The 25,183-nt window shown below is 45.7% G+C and overlaps 2 protein-coding genes across 4 annotated transcripts; both read right to left on the reverse strand.

The window, feature by feature from the left end:
• Positions 1–71: 71 nt before the first annotated feature.
• LOC101785602 (probable WRKY transcription factor 38) lies at positions 72–2,145 on the reverse strand. Its single transcript, XM_004958647.3, has 3 exons — positions 1,663–2,145; positions 1,160–1,264; positions 72–971 (listed from the first exon to the last, which is right to left on the reverse strand). The coding sequence occupies exons 1-3, from the start codon at positions 2,013–2,015 to the stop codon at positions 398–400; spliced, it is 1,032 nt and encodes a 343-aa protein (XP_004958704.1). The 5' UTR covers positions 2,016–2,145; the 3' UTR covers positions 72–397.
• A 2,077-nt stretch (positions 2,146–4,222) lies between these two features.
• LOC101785197 (E3 ubiquitin-protein ligase SHPRH) lies at positions 4,223–15,208 on the reverse strand. Of its 3 annotated transcripts, XM_012844154.2 has the most exons (19): positions 14,177–15,203; positions 13,747–13,941; positions 13,431–13,492; positions 12,833–13,319; positions 12,116–12,316; positions 10,706–10,961; positions 9,934–10,177; positions 9,279–9,439; positions 8,578–9,177; positions 8,248–8,414; positions 7,897–8,110; positions 7,621–7,812; positions 7,037–7,153; positions 6,704–6,949; positions 6,254–6,455; positions 5,783–5,976; positions 5,275–5,426; positions 4,829–5,090; positions 4,223–4,752 (listed from the first exon to the last, which is right to left on the reverse strand). In XM_012844154.2, the coding sequence occupies exons 1-19, from the start codon at positions 14,968–14,970 to the stop codon at positions 4,483–4,485; spliced, it is 5,016 nt and encodes a 1,671-aa protein (XP_012699608.1). In that variant the 5' UTR covers positions 14,971–15,203; the 3' UTR covers positions 4,223–4,482. The 3 variants fall into 3 exon arrangements, with proteins under 3 accessions (XP_012699608.1, XP_012699609.1, XP_012699610.1); XM_012844155.2 differs by lacking the exons at positions 4,223–4,752; positions 4,829–5,090; positions 5,275–5,426 and having other exon boundaries at positions 5,817–5,958; positions 14,177–15,208; XM_012844156.2 differs by lacking the exons at positions 4,223–4,752; positions 4,829–5,090; positions 5,275–5,426 and having other exon boundaries at positions 5,826–5,976; positions 6,288–6,455; positions 14,177–15,208.
• Between the last annotated feature and the right edge of the window lie 9,975 nt (positions 15,209–25,183).

Below are 25,183 nucleotides of genomic sequence, written 5' to 3' on the forward strand. Positions count from 1 at the left end.
TTTTCAACTTAAATTTGGATGCCTGCTTATTATTATTAACGACTTAATGAAAAATCACCTTGGATTGCATATATAGCATAAATCCATTACTTTTCAACTTCGTATATAATCTTACAATGCACAAGGCACTACAATACAATCCATACTTTTCACATACATGTGGACTGGCCTTGATCCAGCAAATATACATATGTTTTACACAAAAACACTACTGTTCAGATGAACTAGAGCTAGCCTTTATTGTATTAACCATTACACATCCATGAGGATATCTCGCCATCAATCTATTCATGGTTACTACTACTTGTAGTGCCACTAGTGCATGCATGCAAACTGCAAACGTGTCATCATTAGCCATGCATAGAGATCGACGCATGCATGCATGCATCAGCCTTTGTCAGGGATCAAAGCCAAAGAGGTCGTCATCCCCGGCGTTCCCAAAGGAACCAAACGAGCCTGTCATGAATCCGAGACTGCTAGGAGACGACGGGAAGCTGCCCGTGCCGCCAGCGCCACAAGCCATGTACTCCGCCGGTGCCGAGCCCACGGTGGCCGACGAGGCCATCCCCGCTGATCCCACCACGGCGGTCAGATCCCCGGCCGGCGAGCTGCTGCTATGCACCTCCTCGCTGCCGCAGCGGTGGTCCTGCGCCGGCAGAGATGAGCTGTAGCGGTAGACGAAGCGAGAGACCAGCATCGTCGTCGGATCAAAGGCGTGGGGAGGAGGAACAGTAATATTGTGTGTGCTCGTGGATGCGCCCATGGCGGCGGTGGATCCGAAGCTGATGAGGTTTGCGCTATCCGGCGGAGCGGTGTCGTCGTGGATGACGAGCGGCATCGTGGAGGGGTCCCGGCAGGTGTGGTGGCCGAAGTAGCTGATGACGAACTCCGACGGGTTGTCATCGGAGGTCTGGACCTGCCTGGTCGCCCTGCACCCTTGGTCTGGCTTGTGCGTGCACCTGTAGTAGCTCCTGCAAATCCAGAGAGAACTGGTCTAAGATGCTAATAGGTATAGTACTTCCCATAGGCCTATTGATTGGATCATCACGTACTATCTTCTTCTTTTAGACAATATAATGAAGGTAATCTCCAACCTCTGCATCAACAGGAAATGATGCATGCACACAACCATGTTGAACACACATAAACACATATGCACCTTGCGTTAGGCGAGTCTTGAATATGTTTCTGCCCGTACTTTCTCCATGAATTGCCATCATCGAGCGTACTAGTAGTGACTGTCTTCAAGAAGGGGCTGTGCGATCTGGCATATGCATATGTAGATGATGAAATGGCATACAAGATTAATAAGGACCCGTGATACGACAGATTTTAATTGGAATACTGCTTCAATAAACTATAGACGATAATTCATACAAGTGCGACCATGAATAACTCTCGTAAGCTAGAAGCACCAAACCTGGATTAGCCTTTTCATTTTACAATTACTGAAATCAGTCTTAGAAAAAAAAAGTTTAGGTTTCTCCCTATCATTGGCACATAAAGTTAATCCCCACTACTAAACTTAGACTAGCTAGGGTACTCTCCAAATTGCAAAAGGAAGCAGCATAAGAAACCAATCATGGTGTCGTATCCTAATGCATGATGCAGCGGGCTAGCTAGTTGCACGGTTAGTTTAAGGTTTTGGTTAACTTTCTTCACCTTCTCCGGGTGCTCATGTTCCGGCGCTGCGGCCCGGACCCGGCCACCGCGCCAGCTCTCCTCCTCCTCCGGCCCTGTCCCTGGCCGCCGCCACCGCCGCCGGGGGTGTCCAGAGCTGACAGAGCGCTCGACAGGCTGCTCATGATCCCGTCTATCAGCTCGCTGGTCCCCGCCGGCGCCGTTTCCGCCGGCGTGCCCGGCGGCGTGGGCGACCCCTGCAGCATGTTCCGGAGAATCTCCGCTCGCGCACGCACGTCGATCAGGTTGTCCACCACCGCCCGAGGAGCCGCGGCCGGTGGCGATGATAAGCGGCCGCCGCCGCCACCGCCACCGCCGCTACCTGAAGACGCCATGCTCGCAGTCGCAGCAATCCACTAGCTGAATAAGCTAGAGTTGCGGTGCAAGTGCATGCATGCCCACCTGCCCGGCCGTAGCTAGCGCGATAGGGTCGTCGGGTGCCGCTGCTGCGGCTTGTTTTTATTGGTGCGGGCGGTGGGATGGGAAGTTGGGAGGAAAAGGAGAGGAGGCCGGGAAGGCGAAAGAGGAAGTGGCGTGGAAGAACATGCAGGCACTGTGGGCCCCCGGATGGATGTGTCGCACTGCGCGCAAGGCGACGAAGCCGGGGGCGGGAGCTGGTTCGTCATCGCGCTGACGCGCCACCGTGAGCTCACGGCCAGCCGACTCACGGTCATGGCTCACAGTCGCAAGCTCAGTGGACAGTGGCTCTCAGTGCTGCATGCCCTGACCAGGAAAAAAGAGGGCAGAGTTATAGAGAGAATTTTCATGAGATTAATCCCAAGAAGGGCAACAGATAACGGAAAATAGAAGCTCACAATCGCACGAAGCACGCTTTCACACCTATGGCTATGAACGTCTTCTGAAAGCCAGGCCGGTAGAAATTGATATCTAGTCAATGGACATGACGAGCACATCGTTACATCCATACCACAAAATTACTACACCTATCGGAAAAATGGTGCCAAAGCATCCATCAGAACGGGTCTCCGTCGCTGATTAAATAAGACAGACAATTCATTTTTCTCTTTATTTAACTCTCTATTCAAGTTGGCAGAAAGATTCCTCTCTATATTAAGTTGCTCCTATCTATTTCCCACTCTTCAAATTCCAACCGCTAGTTTCCTCTCTAAAAATTAATCCACACTCTTCATCCACTCCAACAGCCTCTCCATTTTGCACTCTCCATTCTAGCAATTACTGCGTGTGGAACCCACACTTTGGCAAAGCAAATTGACTTACCAAGTTTGGCAAGTGTGAGGGAAATTTGGCGAGTCGGATGGGATGGAGAGCCAGATAGCAACTCTGTTAGACCATAATTTTCTTACTGACTTCAAATTTTAGCTTGGAGGGTCAGATAGCAACTCTGTTGGAATTGCTCTAAGACACCAAAACTTGGCTTCGATCCTCATGGAGAGTAGAGTCACCTTTGCTAACTCAGAAAGGCAAGTCCACATGTACTTTACTTGTGACCACATGAGCAATCCCAACCATTCATTCTTCTCCCATGATATTCGTCCAACCGTTGAATTTTTTACCTACTTAAGATTCTCTCACTACCCACGATTCATCTCACCATTGATCTTAAGATGAATAGTCCGGATATATTATGTGATCACATGCAAGGCTTCTCCCGTGTGGTTTTATATATTATCATATTATATAAATATTTGTTTTCTTGTCATCAAAAAAATAATCCCCTGCATATATATAACTTGGAGACGAAACTGTTAAAGCCATTCCATGGTGATTTTCACACTAGTATACAAACGGTCCGTTTCTTTCTTCTTTTTCTGTGAACATGAATGTTATGTAGTTGTCTGTCAATTGTACAAGCAGCACATGTTGACGATTCTACGAATTTTCATTTGTCATGCAGTGAATGCTGGAGAAAAATGGCAAAGTATGCAGATCAACACATCCTCGCCTTAAACAACTTATCTTAAACATAGCATTTTCTACATCCTTGTTGTACAACTTGCGCCTCATGCACCAAATGGTCCAGGGGAGAGCATCGTCCAGGACAACTACAACTCACGGGCAATTTTCTTATGAAAACATGTGTATCAAGGCTGACTGGTCTTTTGCCCTGACACATGCATGACGGGAACACGGCGACCCCTCCGTTAGTTAAACAAAGAAACTATGAGCCCCACAACCACAAGTTTTATATTTTTTTTTTCATATGTGTGGAAGACATGTCTCTCTTTTCAGTACATTTCAAGAACGAGAGACCAGAAAACTCAAGAAAGAAATGGATAGCTAAAGAGCCAAGTTAGAAGACAATAATAAATAATATTGCCTAATTGCCATGTCGGCGGCTTGCATTGCTGAACGAATAAGTACTCGATGCAAGTCGGCATAGGCATTGGAACTCGCAGTCAGCTAGTCACCAGTGAGTAGTGAGCGTAGCCCGGATGCAGAAACTATCAGCCAACTCCCGAATATTATTAATACGAAATACGGCATCAGTAACGCAAACTAAATATGCAACTAAATATGCATGCGAATTCGTAAAACTTCGCTGCATCTGGCTCACTGAACATGCAGCAGGAAATTTCCAACAAATAAAGCGAAGAAACGGCACATCTGCAGATGACAGTCGTATTCCATAAAAAGAAATACTGGCTCGAATACCAATGATCTAAAATTGACCTTTCAATTAGTAGCCTAAATGACGCTGCGTTCATGAACACGATGCACCTGGCATAAGTTGACATGGCACTAGTCGAACTGCTATATCAAAACTGTGCATGCTTCTACTTCTGAACCTCGACACGAGAAGCCATCTGTTAGCTACTAAGCTTATTGTTGGTTGCCATGTTCCATTACTCGCCTTCTTTCAGCAGCTAAACCAGCTGCAACAGATGGAGGCAAACTCCTCAAGCTATCGTCATGATCTTGATTTGACACTTCTAGGGGATCATCATGTGCTGTCATCGGGAATAGCGATTCAACATCCTTCAGGGTCAAAACAGGCTCATCTTTGAAATTTTTGGATTTCCGGTTTATAGTAGAGCAGACAGCTCTGCTCCTGTTCAATTTGTAGATGCTCTCTTCTATTGTTTTCTTCACCTGAAAGCAAAATAAGATATTAAAAATGGGCTCCAGTAATCTATTTATAAATGAAAAGAATAGGATTAGCCCTTACTATAAAACGGTGAACAAATGTGCTCTTGTCTTGCCCAACTCTATGGATCCTGCTGATAGCCTGTGCCTCAGCCGCAGGGTTTAGTAATGGTTCCACTAGAATAACATGCTGTGCTTCCAGTAGATTAAGACCATTTGCTCCATGTTGTATAAGCATCAGCAGTACTTGAACAGGCTGCATTTTGGAGACTGTCCTTTTCGCTTTATCTACACTTATATTGCTCAACTGACCTTTGAATTGGGAGAGAGCTGCCTGTGATTTTCTGAAAAGGAAATGAACTTTCAATAAGTCATTTCTTTGCTCAAAAGTCAGAATAGTGGAGCATGTAAAGTACTTCCTCAATAATGATAAAAAAGGAACAGTTTCTCGTTGGTTCGGTAAAAAAAGAGGAATGGTCAATCAACAAAATTTTAAGAACCTTGACTTGATATGCTTTGAGATCTCACCTTCCACCTTTCATGCGAACATATGAAATTTTGTTAGCAGCAAGGGAGTGCTCTAAAACATCGAGTACATCATTCCAACTTGAGAAAACAAGAACTTTAGCTACTCCATCAGTTGAAGTGATCCTCAATATTCTTCTTGTGACAGCTTCAATCTTTATCAGAAAAAGAAACAAAAAGTGGGATTAGTACACCAAATTTCAACGTACATAAGCAAACAAACCAGAAGTGGTGGAGTTTGATAAAGCATGGCTTATGTTTTTCTCTCTGAAAATAGTTAACAGCAAGTGCATTATAGAAATGTAGTTGCATTAACATTTTCATCTTGACAATATTGTCATTCCATTTCGCAGGATTACATGATTAATTTGTGATTGGCCACATTGACACAAAGGTCCTACTTTCCGAAGATAGTTTTGCAAGTTACAAGTCAAAATAAGCAGTAACCACAGATTTAAAGTGCAGAACACATAGAACAACCACAAGTAAGGGGATTGTGTCATGGTGAAACCTTTGTTCCATATGAACCTTGGACAGAAATAGTGCTTTCTTGATCTTCTGTGCTTTTTTCAGCTTTGTCACTGTGTTTCTCAACTACAAAAGCAACATTCTCAAGATCTGTACGTTGACGGCATGTAGGGCACATGATCCATTTTTTAGCCTTCCCAAATTGTGTTGCAGCTTGTTCTGTCATGTAAAGACAGCCTGAGAGCGGTAAGCAGAAAGGTCAGGAATTCACTAAACAATATCCATCATATGAACAAACAATTGGTGTGATTATCAAACTGTATGCCCTGCTGCTAGATAAGCATTATACTTAGCAGAAAGTTATGATTACTCAAGTAAACTCCACAAGACCACAACACAACAACCAGACAAGCATGTTATAGTTTGCAGCAGTCAGCAGTAGTATTTATGCTATCTACTGCTTTTCTTCAAACGGTATAGCTATTTTGAAAATAAAACTAGCATGTATACTCACACTTGCAGCATACAAAATGACCACACTGGAATACCATTTTCTGGTCAAAAACCTTCTCCTGGCATATTGGGCATGGTTCATTATTAATATCAGAAATGGTTTGCCCTGTGACAGAACATGGAGTAGCTGTATCAACAGCACCACTTGTAGGCAATGATTCGCCATGCTTGTTAAGTGTTTTCTTGTTGCACAGCGCCAATCCCTAAAAGTAAAAATGCAATCAGTACCAATAAAAACGCACCCCAAAAGCAAAACATAGGAGTAAATTAAAAAGGAGTCATGCAAGAATAGGACTCCATAGCAGAGGTAGCAAGATGATATTTATCCAATAAAACGAGTGATCCATATGGAGATAGTATAATAGCAATCTTTGAAAACAAACAAGCCATGCAAACTGTAGACTAGAATGTGAATTTCCACAGAGAAAGTTTACTGACAGCTATTACACACCTTTAAATACCGGAGTTGACCCCTTACACGGGCTAAAGATGAGAGCGACATGAATTTTTCACTTGTGAACTGGACACTATATGGTATGAGTTCCTCTCTAGTTACAATATTGACAGCGCTAGGTTCACCATCTTTCTCTTTGAGCTGCATTCTTGAGATAGACATCTTGATCTCGTCATGAGCACGCAATAATTGATTTTGAGCAATTGACAAAAACCTTGCTTGAGAAAACTCCTTGCGCATATCCTAAATCATCATGCCATGGCCAAATTTGTTAGTTAGCATTAAAATAACCAGATTGAGCATGTCAAAAGAGAAGGAAACAATCTCTACCTCAAAAAGAAGTAAATGCTTTTTAGCAATTGTAGAATATTGCCTTCCCAATACTGTCTTTGAATGATTTCGGATAACCCTCAATGTGGTCTCAGTTTGAGAAGGATGCCTGTAGACCTGTAACAATTGGCAGTACAAAATATAATATTCGATAACGCATAAATGGATCCACATTGGTTGCTTGGGATGCTAGGTCGGATTGAAGGTATTCCCTCTGTTTCGAAACGTAAGGTGCGGGTTTGACCATGTGCAGTCTACGACGCTACACTTTGACAGTTAATATCTCTTAAAAGAGCTCATGACTGTAAAACTGGTACCTTATAGGACTACTTTCAAATGTAAACCCAATGGTAATTTATACAACAATCCACAAATTCTTGGTCTAATCGTTGGTCAAAGATTACGAAGTTTGAATCTCAAAATGCGTGCGTGCCTTAGAAGAAGACACACAAGAAAAGAAAAATAGAGGGTGTAACATTATTTTCCAGAGTTGGGGTTGTAATGTTATCCTAGAAAAAAGTGTGGATAAAAAAGTGACAGCTATTTAACTGTATGGTATGCAGAAATAGAAGTGTGTTACACACCTGTACGTTTTCTCGGGCTGACCTAGGATTATTATTGTCATAACCAGGTTCAGATCCCTCATTGGAGTTTTTATTACGGAAGAAGTGATTGAGCTCATATTTTCGCCTCTGTAGATCCTGGGCTTCTTCTACTGAGTCAATGACAGAATCATTGTTCGATTTCTTAACAAGAAACAGCCGTGCTTCATACCTCTAAAAGAAATGATAAGATTAAATCAATACACGATTAATTTCACAGGGACATAAATACTTCAAAAAACATTGGTGCATGACTACCTGAAAAAGTTCATCTAGCTCACACTGGATACATAAAGAACCAGAACCATCGTAACACTTTGGACAATATCGCTGACCCTCAATGTCCTCATCCCTTGGGTTATCCATTGTGTTGTCAACTTCCAAAAGTCTATCCATCAGCTGTTGCCTTGCATTTTGTAGAGAATCAATATCAGATTGAATTGCATATTTTAATCCAGCAATACTTTTAACCCTGTGAAAGAACAAAATAACTAAGTCAATCATCAACTATTTATTTAGTGACATGAATTCTTGAAGAGAAAAATCAACATAGGTACCATGGAGAAAAAAGTAAATAAATGGACAAACTCAAACAAGTTTGCTATAGACCTGGAAGATATTCCCCTTGAACCCAAACCAGTGGTGCTCTTAGTAGAAGAATTTTCAATCTTCTTAAGGAGTTCATCAGCAGAAACTTTGTTCTGTTCAATGCAGTCCAAAGCATGTAGCCACCAATTCATATGCTCACTCTGTAGCTCCTTAGTGATATTCACGACCTAAAGGCAGGCAGAGGCTCAGTATGAGGAAGAAAAGGGAAATGTTTGGGATCACAAACTTAACAAGGATTAGGAATGTAACAGAAGACAAGTAAATAACTAAATATAAATAGATTAAGACAGCTTGGTGCAACTACAAAAATAAGAGAACTGTAGTGATCACCTCGGTGAATGATGCGTTAAAATCCTTCTGTACTACTATCAGCCTTGAAGTAAAAACTGACAAGTACTTTTCTGTGATTGCATTGCAAGTCTTCCTCAAGCACTCATCAGCAAAACATTTCAATGATGAATGGCCTCCAGCAAAGTTTTCTGTGTCCATCTCACCAGTTGTGCATGCTTGTCCAATAAAATTCTCATCTTCCTCAGACGTTTCTAAACCATTAGCTGTCAAACTTGAAACACTGTTCTCACATATTTTACTTCGCTTTGTGCTATGTAGATCTGTCTCAACAGTGTTATTTTTCTTTCTTTTCCGGCTGTTGTCAACTTCAGAAGCCTGCTTTTTTAATGGGCATTCTTGTAAATATTCAGAACTAGTTCTAAGCAGTTCCGCAAGATTGTAGTTGATATGAAGATTCAATAGAGGGTCAATACGGAAATCATCGATATTTTCATGAGCTAAAGCTAGTGCTTCTTTGTAGAATGAAATAGCTTCTTGGTTCCTTTGTTCAATAGCAGCTAGCCCAGCAAGACCATTCAGGGCGACTACAATTTTCCTAAGCTCTTCCTCTCCTTCGATTTTTGCCTTACCAATAAGAACCTGGATACAAAAGTATCACTGGCAAGAATGAGCACATTATTAAAAAGTTGCACAGAAAATATTAGGTACCAACAAGGACTGTACCATAATTAGCTATTCACCTGTAAAATTTCATCCATTGACAAAGGGTTGTGCTGCAGGGAGCAGAGACCAGAACTCCCCACTTGTGGGTGGCAACATGCCTGCCGAAGTTTCAGCAGTGGGACTAGGAGCTTGGCAATGTCATCATTGGAGAGGTAAACATTTAGTGAAGCATTTGAATCTGCAAACACAAGATCAAAAGGAAGCTTAATATTTTTGGAAAAAGGAAAGACTGGCAACTATTTGACCACTGAGCTTATTTAACAAAAAGGGCCTATGCAGTGCTGAAAGCTCCCAGACAACACGACATGGGGGTCTGGGGAAGGGAATTATTAGGCAGCCTCACACAAAATGTTCAACAATCTTGGAAATTTGCTATTACACAAATGCCTCTGAAGATTGTACACGTTGTTGCTTTGTTCTGAGTGGGTGTGGAGAACAGGAGAAATGGAAATTTCAGATATTGAGTCATCTCATGTGGGGACTGGGTGAGACAAACAAAGCAAGGAAAAAGAAGCAGAAAGTAATAGTAAAATCTTTGCGTCTATATTCTCAACTTAAGGAATGTCCTTTCCAACTAGTTTCTTGCTCATAATCTCTATGGAATAGCATGAAAACACTGCCCATGAGAATCAATGTGGAAACCTGAAATTATTGATTTAGTGGACAAAGTACCTGAAGTTGATTCTCTTATGTTGACATCACTTCTCAAACTTCTAATAATCTGATGTGCACGGTCCATGCAGGTCGCATGCTGCTTCTTATAGAAATATTCTTCAATGGGCGAAAAGGCGAGCCATGAAAAACACTCTTCTTGAGGAGGCAGCTGTAATTCACCTGAGACATGAATTTTGGAGGAGCGCCACATGATTTCCCTAAAGAAATTGTGTGCATAATTCATAGCTATTCTGTCTCCCCTCTGTAGTTCGATTCCATGAGACAAAAAGAAAATAATTACTCAGTCCAGCTATCTCACTAAAAAATGTTATCAAACCTTACCAAGTAGCAATAAACATTACGTGCAGCAGCTATGGCAATATTATTCAGTATCAAAGCCTACTGAGTAGCAAGAAGCATTACATGCACAGTTATAGCAATATTATTCATGATTTCTTGTATTGCTATACAAGCAATAAACCAGCACTAAAATTGCCAGTGTTTCATCAGGTTTTTCAGTTCTTTATAAGAAATGCATGCCTATGATTTCAGACTGGACCTAGGTAGTAACAAGAACCAACAGGCTCAGTGTAAGACCCATACTACACATGTTTCTCATAGAGCTGTAGCTAAATACATCCATCATCAACCACCGCAACACTACAGTGTTTAAGTTGTCAGTCTAGGCAAGTGATTAACAGTTTATAAACAATACACATTATAGCATGACAATGTCTTCAAACGTCAGCATGTAATAGTCGCACACAGTTAACAGTGGCACGCAAAATACCTCATATGGATCTCTAATAATGTCCACCCACCATCTATATGTGTCAAATGGGCTTGTCCTAAGAAAACGTAGAAGCCCAAAGAGATCATCAAGCCTGCGTTGTATCGGTGTTCCTGTGATACACCAACGGTGTTGAGCATGTAGCCTCATTGCCATCTCAGTCACAGAATTCCTGCTTGACTCTACCATCTGAGCTTCATCCAAACAAAGCCGCCACCAGTGGATCCTTGTCAGGACAGTTGGAATGACGGGATATCTATAGAGCGTAATGCAGTTCAGCAGAGTTTCAGTCAGGGCTATTTTAAAGTTTGCATAAATGGCACACCTGGATAACATACGGAATGCTTACAAGACTGCAAGCACTCAAAGGAGTATCCAGACCAAACAAGCTACTGCCTCCGTCCTTAAATATATGACGTTTAGGACAAGCTAGCTACTACCTCAAAAATGAACTAACTAGCTTGTCCTAAACGTCATATATTTAAGGACAGAGTGAGTACTTCACTTCTATTTCAGTTTGTTATCAGTGTACCCTGATTCTAAATGATAAATAATCTCAAGTTAGTTATCCTTTAAGCTTCACTAGGTTTTTCACTTTTTTGTAATCACATCATGCCAGACCAATAAATAGGTATCATGAATTCATGATTCAAAATATTTTAATCATGAACCCAAACACAACACCCAAAAAAAGAAAAACATAAAGATTAAAGTAAAGCTGCACAGATCCCTGATTCATCACGGTATGTCAGCTTGCATTTGATTTTTTCTTTCTAAGAAAAAAAAACTTGGCCCCTCACCCCCTCAGTAGTAAGCTGAGCTCCCTAGCTATTTTCTGTTTATAAAAAAATTAATGAAGCAAGCTTTTGTACATGTGGTAGCAAGAATATTACTGCTATTTACACAAATGAAAGGGAGCAACATGCAAATTGCATTCCCTGTTCACTGGTGCTCCTTTTTTTCATCATGCAATTTTCAGCGGGAGTGTGGCTTGTGCAGGTGTGCCTTTTTGTGCATGCATTTGTTAGTGTGTGTGCGCGCGCGCGCATTTTGATGTTGTGTATGGCATCTCCTTTTCCCTCTTCTTAATATATGAGATGCAGCTCTCCTGCACGTTCAAGGAAAAAAAACGATCCTTTTCAGAGTAATTTCAGCTTATTGATGTCTTTGCAAGACGTGGGTCATATAACTCTGCTACTTGTAGTTATCTTTTCAATTTAGCTTTAACTACCATGCTGCATCCCCCACCCCCACCCCAAAAAAAAAACTATTGCCTCAAACATGTAAAGATCCATGACTTCCTGGTTATGAGGTAAGGTATGTTTCATATTATTTACGGAGGATTCAAACTACTGGAATCAGTCTGCACTAAGCTGTCAGCATTCATTGTGAAAAATAAACATTACTTGCCTCTTTTGAAATCTCAAGAAACGGCGATCACCATCATGCCGATCAAAATCATGTGATAGATCTTCTTTCAAGACATCATAGGTTGTCAAGACAACATCAGCAGTACTTATCTCAGTCGTATCAATTTTTTGGATGGTAGCCAGATCCAAGTTCCTAGCACCTTCATAAATGCAAACTTTCAGAGATCCTGGCCTTGTGTGTCTAGAGTTAAGGAAAACAGCTGTTAGCAGTATCATTGTATGCAGATAAGTCTACCACATAAAAGAGGTAAGCCAAAACACTTATGGAATAAAACTGAATAAGGCCCTTAAAGCTTCATTATTGATATAGATTGTACTAAGACTGAGAGCATATTATCTAAAAGGCTTGTTATCATGGGCCCTCTTAATTCTTATAGATTCGTCATAAGGATTTTTAACATAAAGCAGTGGAACTTCTATAACAATAAAAAAAAGCAAGCAGTGAAGAGAGTGAGTTATGTGGCAAACATGATGGGAATAAAATAATACTCCTATATTCGCACACGCACGGGGCGGGCGGGGGAGGGGGGGATCTCAAATTTCAAAGTAACAGCAGGTCAGAGGCATGTAAAAGTGTTACATGTTAAGTGTCTTGATATAGTGATGTGTAGCTTGGAAACATTGAAGAATATGATTCTGCTATCTGGAAACTATCCGCAAAACTGTTCAACCAACATATTGATAAAAGAAATCATACCGGGTAATTTCAGAGTGCCACTGTGCCAATATTGGTGCAGGACATACTATCAATGTAGCATGGCTGAATATATTAGTTTGTGCTGCTTCAGTAAGCTCCAAGCACAGTGCACAAATGTATTTGTCTTCTGTATCAACAATAGAACACTGGGGTTTCTTTTTCCTTCCAATCCTAGGCTTCATGTTCTTTTTTTTAATTTTTGATGCTACACCTTCAGCGGTGTCAAAAGGTATGTCTTCTTTGGGTGTGTACCCAACACAATCAGCATGTTGCCAAGCATCACAAATGTCACATTGGACCCAGAGACCCTTGTATGCAAAACTTTCACTTGCAGCCCCACAAATGCACTCAACCCTCTCTACTTTCTGCCTCTTTATTTGACTCATTTCTGTTTTGTTCTGGGAGATAGAAAAGTCCATTGAAAATGGTCTACGATGGGCAAAAATGCAAGCTAAAAGCTCGACAGTTTTCCCCAATCCCATTTCATCTATAATCAAGCAAGCAAACAAAAGGAGTGTCAGCGGCAACTATCCACAGTGGTCAAAACAATGAAAGCGGTATGGCCATTAATTTATTATTACAATTGTTATCAACATACCAGCTAAAATGCCCCCAGAAACATAAGGTGGACAAGGCTCTGGTTGCAATGAAATATTTCCACTGCAAAACAGATAGCCATTCACAGAAACAATTAAATTTTAAATTTCCGCTGTAAAGTAACATATATGTGAAAATCCAAGGCATTCACAGGAACAAATAAAATTTTACTAGCAGAAACAGTATGTGTTCTGAAAACAGGTTACTCTAGAATAGTACAACAATATGAAAGGAATTAAGAAATCTCTAGTATAATTAATATAGCAGGCTACAAATATATCAACCAGATACGAGTAGTGCCTACACTTCAGACTTACTTGAAAGGATTGTAGAACATCCTGGAGTTCTTGTGAATAAAATCGATTGGAACACAATATGGTGCAGAATTAACATATTCTTGATGGAGTGTGTTTCCCTTTTCGCGTTGAACCATCCAATGTGCTGCACGGAGTTGATATGGCCTGAGCTGAGGAATCAAATCAGGGAGACCACCTTCCAACTGTTCCGCATTACTAATAACAAGAATAAAAAAGAAGTATCATACAACAGACAGAAAAAAAAGGTACATGATACGTCATCATAACTATTAACAACTTTGTATAATTCAAATCATAGATTCTGACCAAGCAGGCACATATGGTATACCATAACAACGGCAGCAAGTACTTATCTAAGTTTAAATGCTTCCACATTCATGTTAACGCATGATTATGAGCTTAGAGTAATAGCGAGATGTAAGATACTCACATCGAAGGCTTAACGGCCTCATAAAAAGCAGCAAGATCAAACTGTGAATCACTTTTTGGTGTGAAATCAGCATTAGCATCATCATCAATCGGCACGCCAAGGCCATCCATCCCATAAATCGCAGCCGTTGTCGTGACCTCAGGACGCAGCCAAGCCATCATATTCATCAAGCTCTTCCTCCATGGATGCCTAGCCACTTCCAGCAGCGATTCACACGCACTGAAAGCCCGCTGCATCACCTCCACTCTAACCCTGAATGATTCAACCCGTGCCTCGCCAACATCCCGAAATGCTCCAAGAGATTGAACCCGCAGCGTGACGAATCTCAAACTGACCAAATGGGCGAGGCCGGATACACCTTCATCGGGACCATCAAAACACCCTGACACCACGAATTCTCCGTGCTTCTCTTCTCGATCCCCATGGACGACATACTCCAGGAGCACGCAATCCGCCGGCACAACGGGCCAATGGCCCAACCTGAACCCCTCCTCCGGCGCGGCGCGCACCCGCAAGCGCAAGGAGAACCTCGACGCCCCGAATGCCTCCTCCAACCCCTCCTCCCCCTCGCCGGAGACAGTCACGTCTCGGAGGACCACCTCAGCGACGTCGCAGTGGTCGACGTCAGCGAGCCCCCACGTGCTCATATCCACCTCCACGCACACGTCCCTCCTCGCCTCGCCCTTGGCCGCGCGCTTCGCACCCCCGCTAGGGCCCGGCGCGTCGGGGTCGGCCTCGGCCGCCGCAGCGGCGGCGCCCCCCGCTCGAACCGGCCGCGTTTTCTTCCTCCCCATGTGTGATTCAGGCGGTGCGCTGAACCATTAGGTGGGGTATTTGAATCCCGGAGCGAAATTGGGCGTGGAAATTCTCAGATACCTCGCGGTGATTCGGTGATTGGAGTTCGAGGGCGCGGAATTTCGAGAGCATAGGCGGGTGGCTGGGGATGAGAGGAGGGTGACTTGGAGCTGTGTTTGCGCGACGGAGGTTTTAGCAAGAATCGGCCGCCGAACTGACGGAGGAGGAAGGGCGATCGAGGTAAATTATTGAAGCTGCGAGGGTATTTTAGTATCTTGGATAAACTTGCTGGACGGGATTGGTTGGGAAATTAGTCCATTTTCCATCCTACGAATAAGTTTACCAAATAAGGCCCGGGAAAACGTTTGGATAAATCTTCAAATTAGTGAAACACCCTTTGACATACGAGACAAGGAGAGCAAAGGATTGCAGGCAGCTGATAATGGTCATTTTGTCCAAGCTCTTGGAAAACCAGTGAATTAATTTTGAAACTACCAGCAAAAAGAGGATATTAGGCATATCCTAGATATAACGGAGTTAGTATTTTTCGTGAACATTGAGATGTTTACGGCGCCTCCTCTATTTGGTACCGCCAATTCAAGGGCCTTCAATGGCAGTCAAGGTGATAGTTTATGTCACAAACGTGGAGTGCGTCAAATGCAAGGTGATCCATCAGGCCAGTCTCAATACATAGTTTCATTGTACAGTTACCAAAACTGAGAACTTGGTAACTTTGTCTGATGAGTATCACGGGAATGAAACTCCTCTCACATATGATGAAACTCTTATTTCTCTCTTCTTATAATGACCTTGCCAAGTCAGCTATTTAGCTGATGTGATATACAATTTAATCCTCATAAAACTCCTATAAAATCTTCCATTGAGACTGAAAGAGTAATTGTGGGAATAAAATCAATCTATTCCATAGCAATGTGCGTATATACATATGGAGGCCGGGGTGGCTCTAAGCCAACCGCACAGGCGTATATGCCTAAAATCAAGGGCTGACTACTATAATTATACATACTACAATTACAATAGTCTAACACTCCCCCGCAGTCTAATCGGGAGCATCGCTAACGGTCAGGCTGGATCGAAACTCCTGGAACAACGAGGTGGGTAGGCCCTTGGTGAAGACGTCGGCGTACTGTGATGTCGTAGGAACATGAAGAACCCGAACGTGACCGAGGGTGACCTTCTCTCGAACAAAATGGAGATCAATCTCTACATGTTTCGTTCGCTGATGCTGCACTGGATTACTGGAGAGATATACTGCACTGACGTTATCACAATAGATCAAAGTGGCTCGGCGAGGAGGGCGGTGAAGCTCGAACAGTAGCTGTCGCAGCCAGGTGGCTTCAGCTACGCCATTCGCCACAGCCTCAGCGCTGGATCGTGAGACCGTGTGCTGACGCTTGGAGGACCAGGACACCAGATTGTCACCTAGGAACACTGCGTAGCCAGAGGTGGAGCGACGGGTATCCGGGCATCCAGCCCAGTCTGCATCCGTGTACACGATGAGCTCTGTAGGTGACGAGCGGCGCATAGTCAAACCAAGTGAAAGAGTGCCTCGTAGGTACCGTAGAATCCGTTTGAGAGCCGCGAGGTGGGGCTCCCTGGGGTCATGCATGTAGAGGCACACTTGCTGAACAGCAAAAGCAATATCCGGACGGGTAAATGTCAGATACTGCAGGGCACCAGCGAGACTGCGGTACTGTGTGGAGTCAGCGACAGGAGGTCCATCTGCGGATAATTTGGAGTGTACATCGACAGGGGTGCTGCAAGGCTTGCACTCACTCATCCCGGCTCGCTCCAAAATGTCCTGAGAGTATTGTCGCTGAGAAAGAAATAAACCACTAGCAGAGCGTGTCACTAAGATGCCCAGAAAATGGTGAAGCGGACCCATATCAGTCATAGCAAACTCACGCTGGAGAGCCCCAATAATCTGCTTCAGAAGACTAGCAGAGGAAGCAGTGAGAACAATGTCATCCACATAAAGCAACAACAAAGCTGTGTCTATCCCTCGTCGATATATAAAGAGTGAAGTGTCTGACTTTGCTTCAACAAATCCAAGTGAAATAATATGAGAGGCAAACCGATGATGCCAAGCACGCGGAGCTTGCTTCAGACCATATAGAGACTTGTTGAGCCGACAGACGAAATCAGGACGTGAAGAATCCACAAAACCTGTGGGCTGAATGCAGTACACTGTCTCTGTGAGAGTACCATGCAGGAACGCATTTTTTACATCCAACTGGTGAATGGGCCAGTCCTGAGAGAGAGCCAGAGAAAGAACCACTCGGACTGTCGCGGGCTTGACCACCGGGCTGAACATCTCATCATAATCAATACCAGGCCGCTGTGTGAAACCCCGGAGGACCCAGCGGGCCTTGTAGCGATCCAAAGAACCATCTGCAAGTAGTTTGTGATGAAAAACCCACTTGCCGGTGACCATGTTAACACCAGGAGGCCGTGGCACAAGACTCCAGGTGTCATTGGCAATCAAAGCGTCGTACTCAGCTTGCATAGCGGAGCGCCAATTTGGATCGGACAGAGCACCACGGACAGAGCTGGGCAGTGGCGACATGGGCACAGCGTGGAGGTTGAGGCGATCCACAGGCTGTGCGATACCGGCCTTGCCGCGCGTGCGCATGGGATGCGCATTGTCGACGGGGGTGATGGAGACCGGCCTCGTGGCCGCCGTACGACCGGTGGCCGTGGTGTTGCTGGCAGTTGCCCGCACGGAAGACACGGGGGCAGCAGCACTGGCTGGGGCGGTCGACGAGGCGGACGTAGCGGTACCGGCTGTACTCGATGGCGCCATGGGAGTGGTGCTACTGGCAACAACCTGTACGCGGTGTACAGGGGCAGCAGCACCAGGATGTACGGGCGTGGAAGAGGCGCTGCTAGGAACAATCTGGGCAGCAGCGCCAAGGTCCAGTGACCCCTGGGAGAGCTCAGGCGCTGCTACAGTGCCATGCACGGGTACAGTACCATGCACAGCATGAGGAGCCGATGGAGTAGTACCTGCATGAGTGAAACGGGTTCCTGGAACCGAAGTGGTAAGATCATGCTCATCAATTAAAAAATCCAAGGCGGAAGGGGCCATTGGTGTGGTAGACATGTCGGAGAAGGGGAAAGAGGACTCATCAAAAACGACATGTCTAGAAATAATGATGCGATTTGACTGGAGCTCGAGACACCGATAGCCTTTGTGTTCCGAGGAATAGCCGAGGAAGACGCATAGGGATGAGCGGGGAGCGAGTTTATGGGGTGCTGTGGAGGACATATTGGGATAGCAAGCGCACCCAAAAACTCGAAGATGATCATAGGAGGGCTGGGTAGAGTAGAGGGAGGTGTATGGTGTCGAGAAGGCGAGGGTTTTAGTGGGGAGCCGGTTCACAAGGTATGTCGCAGTGTGAAGGGCTTCGACCCAGTAGACCGGAGGGAGACTCGCCTGGAACAAGAGAGAACGTAAAATATTATTTATGGTGCGAAGGGAACGTTCGGCTCTACCGTTTTGTTGAGAAGTATATGGACACGACATGCGGAGTGCAACACCGTGGGAGAGAAAGAACGTGCGTGCCTGAGAATTATCAAATTCACGGCCATTATCGCACTGGACGCTCTTGATGGTGGTGCCAAATTGTGTGCGAATAAAAGTGAAGAAACTGGCAAGGGTGGAAAAAGTCTCGGATTTTAGGCGGAGCGGAAACGTCCAAATGTAGTGGGAGCAATCATCAAGAATTACCAAATAATATTTATAGCCCGACACACTAACAATTGGGGAGGTCCATAAATCACAGTGTATTAAATCAAAATTATGAGAAGCTCGCGAGGTAGATGAACTGAACGGCAAACGTGCATGACGACCAAGTTGGCACGCATGACATATGTGGTTGACATCATCTTTATTACAGAAAATGACACTGGAGGCAATAAGTTTGGACAAAGCTTCACGCCCAAGATGACCGAGACGACGATGCCAAAGGGAGGTGGGTGCAGCGAGGAACGCAGAGGTGGTGGTGGAGGGTGCATAGAACGGGTAGAGGTCACCGGAGCTATTGCACCTGGCGATCACGTTCCTGGTTTGCAAATCCTTCACAGAAAGGCCAAAGGGATCAAACTCAATGGAGCAATGATTGTCGGTGGTAAAGCGACGAATAGAAATTAAATTCTTAATAATGTTGGGAGACACCAGCACATCATTGAGAACTAAATTGCGATGCGGTAAAGAAAAAGTATGTGATCCAGTGGCTGTGACAGGGAGCAAGGCACCGTTTCCCACAATGATAGATGAAGGAGTGAATGAAGTGGGCGAGGAAGTGGTGGAGAGTTTACCAGCATCCGAGGTCATGTGCGAACCTGCACCGGAGTCGGCGTACCACTCGGAAGTAGCGTTCGGCGGGTTGAGCATCATGGTGTTGAAGGAGTGTGCAAGGGCGTCCTGATGCCATGCACCACCGTGAGTGGGGTTCCAGGGCGCCGCTTGGTACGCCGGTGCGGGCGCCTGGAAACCTAGGGGTGCAGCTCCCCCGTAGTACGTGCCGTACGCAGGGGATGGAGTGCCGTAGAAGCCGCCATAGGCGCTGGGTGCGCCGCCAAAGCTGCTGGCGCCAAAACCGCTGTACTGTGGAACAGCGCTGAACGCTGGTGGCGGTGGTGGGCGCCCGGACTGGTCATATGGCCACAGCCGTACAGTGCCAGCCCATGGGTGCGCGAAGGACGGATGCATGCCGGGGGGTGCACCTCCATGTCCAGCTGGAGGGGCGCCACCAGGGAGCGCCGATTGGCCTTGCTGCTGGCCGTTGCGGCCACCGCGACCGCGACGACGGCCGGTGCGTTGGCCGTTTGGCGCCGGGGGGCGTGCTGGAGGAGGCACCCCCGAACGTGGAGGTGCTGGAACCCCGGGAGCTGCAGGCCGCGGCATTGCAGCGACGAGTGCGGATGGCGGGGACGGAGGACGTGCGTCGATTTCCAGCTCCTCCAACAGTAGGTGCGTGCGTGCCTCCGCGAACGTGGGGAACGGCCTGTGCATCTTGAGGATGGACACCATGTGGCGGAACTTGCCGCCGAGGCCGCGAAGGAGCGTGAGCACCATCTGCCGATCGCCAATGGGATCGCCGAACTCGGCAAGGGAAGCCGCCATCGACTCGAGCTGGCGGCAGTAGTCGGTGATGCTCAGGGACTCTTGGCGGAAGTTGCGGAATTTCGTCTCGAGCAGAAGCGCCCGGGACTCTTTTTGGCCGAGGAACTCGTCCTCGAGATAGCACCACGCCCCGCGAGCGGGGCCCGGCCGCATCATTAGAGATTGCTGCAGGTCGCTGGAGACGGTGTTGTAGATCCAAGTCAGGACGCAGCAATCAGCTTGAACCCATGCTGGGCGCGACGGGAAAGCTTCGTCCTCAATGACGTGACGAGTCAGGGCATATTTGCCGAGGACGGTGAGGAACATGCCACGCCACTTGGTGTAGGTGTTCGTCGCCTGATCGAGGATGACAGGGATGAGCGCCTTCATGTTGACGACGGCAGTGGCTTGCACCCAGAGGGCCTCATGGGCGCGCTCATACTCGTCCAGAGCAGCAGCACGGAGGCGGGCTTCCTCGGCACGGCGGGCGTCGGCCTCAGCCGCGAGGCGCTGGTCCTCCGCGGCCTTGGCGGCAGCTGCAGCGTCATCGTCGTCCGCCATCAGGAGGGAGACGCGACGGTTGGGCGTTCGCGAGTCGCGACCAGACCAGCGGACGAAGTCACGATGAGGCCAGCGATCGGAAGCACACGCTAGATTGGAAGCAAATTGGGTCACGTCAGAACGTGAAGTCCTGGCGAGAGATCAGCGGCAGGAGAAAAAAAAAGAAGAAGAGCCGGCGTCCGCGCTGGACAGCGACGGTGAGAAAGGACCGGCGTCCGGAGGACAGCGTCGGTCTTGGGATTTACGATAGCCGGCGACGAATCAGCGGCGGCGAGGGTTTGCGGAAGCGCGGCCGCAGGAGCGAACCGCGTGTGATACCATGAAAGAGTAATTGTGGGAATAAAATCAATCTATTCCATAGCAATGTGCGTATATACATATGGAGGCCGGGGTGGCTCTAAGCCAACCGCACAGGCGTATATGCCTAAAATCAAGGGCTGACTACTATAATTATACATACTACAATTACAATAGTCTAACAGAGACTAGTCTTATCGCTGATGCTATTCATTCTCGTTGTCGGTCCGTTACAAAGGATACCTGACCTTGCTACCCAACATGCCATCCTCACACCGCTGCCTCTAGCGCATTGGCAAAATGTAACAAAATTTTGAACCGTCCAGCAGGTGAATAAATATGCTTCTGTTTCTACCACATTCACAGGTGAATAACAAATTCAGACAAATAAGCACAATTAAAGGTTAAATGAGGGGGTTAACGAACAAAATTAGAACCGGGGTTCGAACTGGTCAGGTAGCTCCTCCCTCGCAGAGTCTAGTCAGCTGCGCTATGGTAGCCATCAAGAACTAGAAAATCCTCATATCTGATTAACAAAATTCCACAGTGCACAGGACAAAAAAACATCAAAATGAATATGGCGTGGCTGGTGGTTGGTGAGGCACCTGCAGATGGAGTAGCCGAGTAGGTCTTCTAGGAGTGGACACCAAGCGAGTGCAGCTACTTTCCTCCTGCACGCCTGCCCTAGCACCACCTAACCCTTCAGCCCCGCTTGTCCCAGCAGCTCTAGCTGCCTCGATTCCTCTGGGAATGAATCAGCACGTCGCCGGAATTGTGAGGAGGAGGAGGAGGAGGAGAGGAGCCGACACCGGTGAGTAGGAGCAGCCGCCGCCGCCTGCCGCCGTAGCCGTGTCCTGCACAACACGGAGGCGGCTCCCTTCGTCATGCACAACATGAAGGCGGCTCCCTTCGCGAAGACGACGAAATCCCCTCTGGACCTGAGAAAGGGTAGGTCGTCTCAGCCGTCGTAGAGCCCACGTAGTAATTAAGCCCACCAATTGGGCACCCGCGGGATAGATAAATTGGCCCCCAGTTGCTTAATGTATGTTTGGGCCGGCTGCTCCGTACGGCTCATCGTGAAGTTTTTTGAGGTCGTCAGGGTACGTACCGCACGAATCACTAGAAGAAAAAGAGGGCGGCCCACGACTGCTGCGGGCTCATCCCTACGCCGCCGCCACCTCCATCTCAGCTGCTTGCCCTGTAACACCCCGGGTGTTTAAAGTGTAATTAGACTTAATCATCTGCATAAACATGAGCATCATGTTATTGCATTAGTTTAAACTCCTAAAATTGTCATTTATTGTTCAAATGCAACTTTGTGAAGAAACTTCAGTTTTTGCAATATAATTGTGGCTCCTTTTATTTTATTTAAATACTTGATGCAAAATGATAAAATTACAGAATTTTCATAATTTTTGGGTGATGTTTGCTAATGATAAAAATTCAGGGAAGTTTCAATTTTAACTATTTTACTTTTCAAATTTTGGGCAATCCTTTTTAGCTTTGGAGTTGGTTCAAGCTTCTTTGTGTTCTTTGTAATTTTATCTTTCCGATGGGTATTTTTGGGAATTTTGACCAACTGCACCTTGCACTTTTGAAGGGGGAAAGTTATTTTAAGAAAAATACACAGGCCCACTCGTCACCTTCATCTTCTCCCTCCTCCCATGCCTCTGCTCTGCCACAAATGGCAGGGGCGAGCTCCAGTGGCCGCCATGCCGCGCCTGCGTCCAACCACCTGGCCTATGCCGTCCACTGCACGTGGTCAAAACCCGTGCGTACGGCCATACGCTGCCGCCCCGTCACCACCGGCCCTCCACACCATGCTGCTCACACCATTCCCGCCACTGCCGCACCTGCGCTCGCCACTGCTGCGCCTGCGCCCGCACTGCTTGCCAGGGCGACCGCGCCCTCGACTGCATCTTTCCCACCGGCCGGCCTCACCTTCCCTCTCCCTCCCATTCTCCTTTCCTCCTCCTCCTCCTCCTCCTCCTCCGCCCAGACCAAAGACCGAACAGAGCCGAGCGGAGCAGGGTGCCTTCACCGGCCTATTTCCCCGCCCCTACCTCGTCATTCTCAAATCACCGCCGCCCACAGCTGCATCGCCTCCCCAGCTCCATCCCCCACCACCTCTTGTCTGCCTACCGCCTCTTGCCTGCCGCCATGGCTCAAATCATCGGGAACTAAAACTCCAGTGGCCGCCCGTGCCGCCGGCCACCCAACTCCACCCCACCGTCGAACCCCACCCTCCCGACTTTCTCTTGCCCCACCAACCTCAGAAACAAAACCTAGGTGAGCTCCTGGACCTCAGGCTCTCGCCAACCCTCCATCTCAACCATGTTTCCACGCATGTTCCCGAGTTCGCCGTCGTGTGTGGTGCCGTCGTTGTCATGGGCGCGGTTGGAGTTAGAGCTTCAGGGAGAAAGGAGAGGGGGAGGGGCGCCAGGCCATGCGGATGGCAAAGGAGTAGTCGTAGGGGTGGGAGGCACCGCCACCGCCGTGCGTGCGGGCGAGCCCAAGGTAGAAGAAGGGCAGGGGTCGAGTTGCGAAGGAATAGAAAGTTCAGGGGGGTTACGTAGAAAAGTTTGGGTTTAAGTGTGAGGTGGGAGTTTGTCAAGAAGCTTAAGTGTAAGAGTCAGGGGCTGGTTCGTAAAAGGAAGGGTGGATCAATTGAAAATAGTTGTTTCGGAGGGCCTTCTCGCAAAAGCGTTTTTCTTTAATTTTGTTTAAAACGGCTGAAGCTTGTGAAATCCATAGAAAATTGTAGGAAAATGATAAAAGTGCGAAATAAATTCTGTTAGGTTTCTTATGAACTGTTTACTTAGGAAAAATGACTTGTTGAGGTGCACCATATGTTTCCGTTACTGAACAAAATGTGTGTTGCTTAATCTCCTTTTATTTGGAAGGCATAGCTATGTCGTACATAAAATCTTGTTAAATTCTCAGTAGTATAGATTAGTGATGAAAATTATTCTGAGAGGTTTTTAGCACCAAATCACTGACATAACTCCAGTTATAATGTATTCTTTATAATCTATCATGTCACCATGTTGATTTTTAGTAATTTTTGTGTTAACCCAATCATGCTCAAATTTTTTACAACAAACTTTAGGTGTGGTGAGAAAGCTCCTGTAAATGTTTTATGTTCATATAAAATAAAATGCTTCCTGAATAATTATCTTGCTATAAACTAGTTTAAATTATTGAAAATACTTACTATTGAAATTGGGAGCTCATAAATTAGTTTTACGCTCTTTATCAATAGCATGTCCATCTTGCTAACATAATCTATAGGGTTGCTTATATGTGTCATTTATTTAGCCTCTAGAATGTTATTGCTATAGTTCACTCATAAGCATGTTTTACATAGATCTTGTTGCTATCATGACATGCTAAATCGTTTATTTAGGACATGGTATTCATGCCGTGCTGCAACCAAAGTTACTGACATATTATTGACATATTATTAGCTTAGTTGAAACTCTAGTGTTTCCTTGTGACATATTATTGGCTTAGTTGAAACTCTAGTGTTTCCTTGTGTAGATAATGTTATGCTTGTATGCTCTTCTTTGATCTTTAATTGTTGTGTGATTGAGTTGCTGCACTCTCTAAACTTGACTTCATGCATGTGTCGTCACCTTTCAATCAACTCATACATATGTATTTCCATGCAGATAACCTGCTAGTCGATGGTCTGTATGAATTGATCGCCGCGCCCGAGAGTGAGCAGCGTGAAGCCTCTCCAATTGAAGCATCCCAAGACCTGAACCAAAGTTTGGAAGAGCCCAAGGCTAGTTAGGAAGGCAAGCCCCAGAGCATCACCCCTAATTTCAAAACTATACAATTATATTAAATGTGTTTACTTTTATGCATTAAGTTCCTAGGAGTTGAATGAAACCTCTCCCAGGTTCAAAATACTAGTATGTGTATGTCAATAGAAGTGTCATGCTTAATTAAGAACAGTAGAAGTTGAGTGATTGCCTGTCGCTCGCGAGACATCGGACCTTTCAATATTTATGGCAAGTTATTTGAGAATGAATCACTGATGAAGGAAGAGTTGGAGACCGAACGGAGATAGAAATGAAGTTGAAGTTAGTATTTTAGTTGTGCTCCGCTTGTGTCGATTAAGTTCCATTCTGATCGAGTTTGAACTGTACCGTACACATACTGGAAGTAAGAGGTAGTTGAAACTGGTAAAACCTAGTACCTTATGGCGTGATTGTAGATTG

The sequence above is a fragment of the Setaria italica genome, chromosome II, assembly GCF_000263155.2.
Source record: "Setaria italica strain Yugu1 chromosome II, Setaria_italica_v2.0, whole genome shotgun sequence".
Taxonomy (NCBI): Eukaryota; Viridiplantae; Streptophyta; class Magnoliopsida; order Poales; family Poaceae; genus Setaria; species Setaria italica.

What these genes read in the sequence shown, in the direction of transcription:
- LOC101785602 (XM_004958647.3), bottom strand. Translation starts at nt 2,015, where the DNA reads ATGGCGTCTTCAGGTAGCGGCGGTGGCGGTGGCGGCGGCGGCCGCTTA. An exon ending in AACATGAGCACCCGGAGAAG is followed by an intron (nt 1,265 to 1,662) that starts GTGAAGAAAGTT and finishes TGCATATGCCAG; the next exon opens with ATCGCACAGCCCCTTCTTGA. An exon ending in CAAGACTCGCCTAACGCAAG is followed by an intron (nt 972 to 1,159) that starts GTGCATATGTGT and finishes CTGGATTTGCAG; the next exon opens with GAGCTACTACAGGTGCACGC.
- LOC101785197 (XM_012844154.2), bottom strand. Translation starts at nt 14,970, where the DNA reads ATGGGGAGGAAGAAAACGCGGCCGGTTCGAGCGGGGGGCGCCGCCGCT. An exon ending in CAGCCCGAGAAAACGTACAG is followed by an intron (nt 7,154 to 7,620) that starts GTGTGTAACACA and finishes CAATTGTTACAG; the next exon opens with GTCTACAGGCATCCTTCTCA. An exon ending in AAGGTTCATATGGAACAAAG is followed by an intron (nt 5,427 to 5,782) that starts GTTTCACCATGA and finishes TTTCTGATAAAG; the next exon opens with ATTGAAGCTGTCACAAGAAG.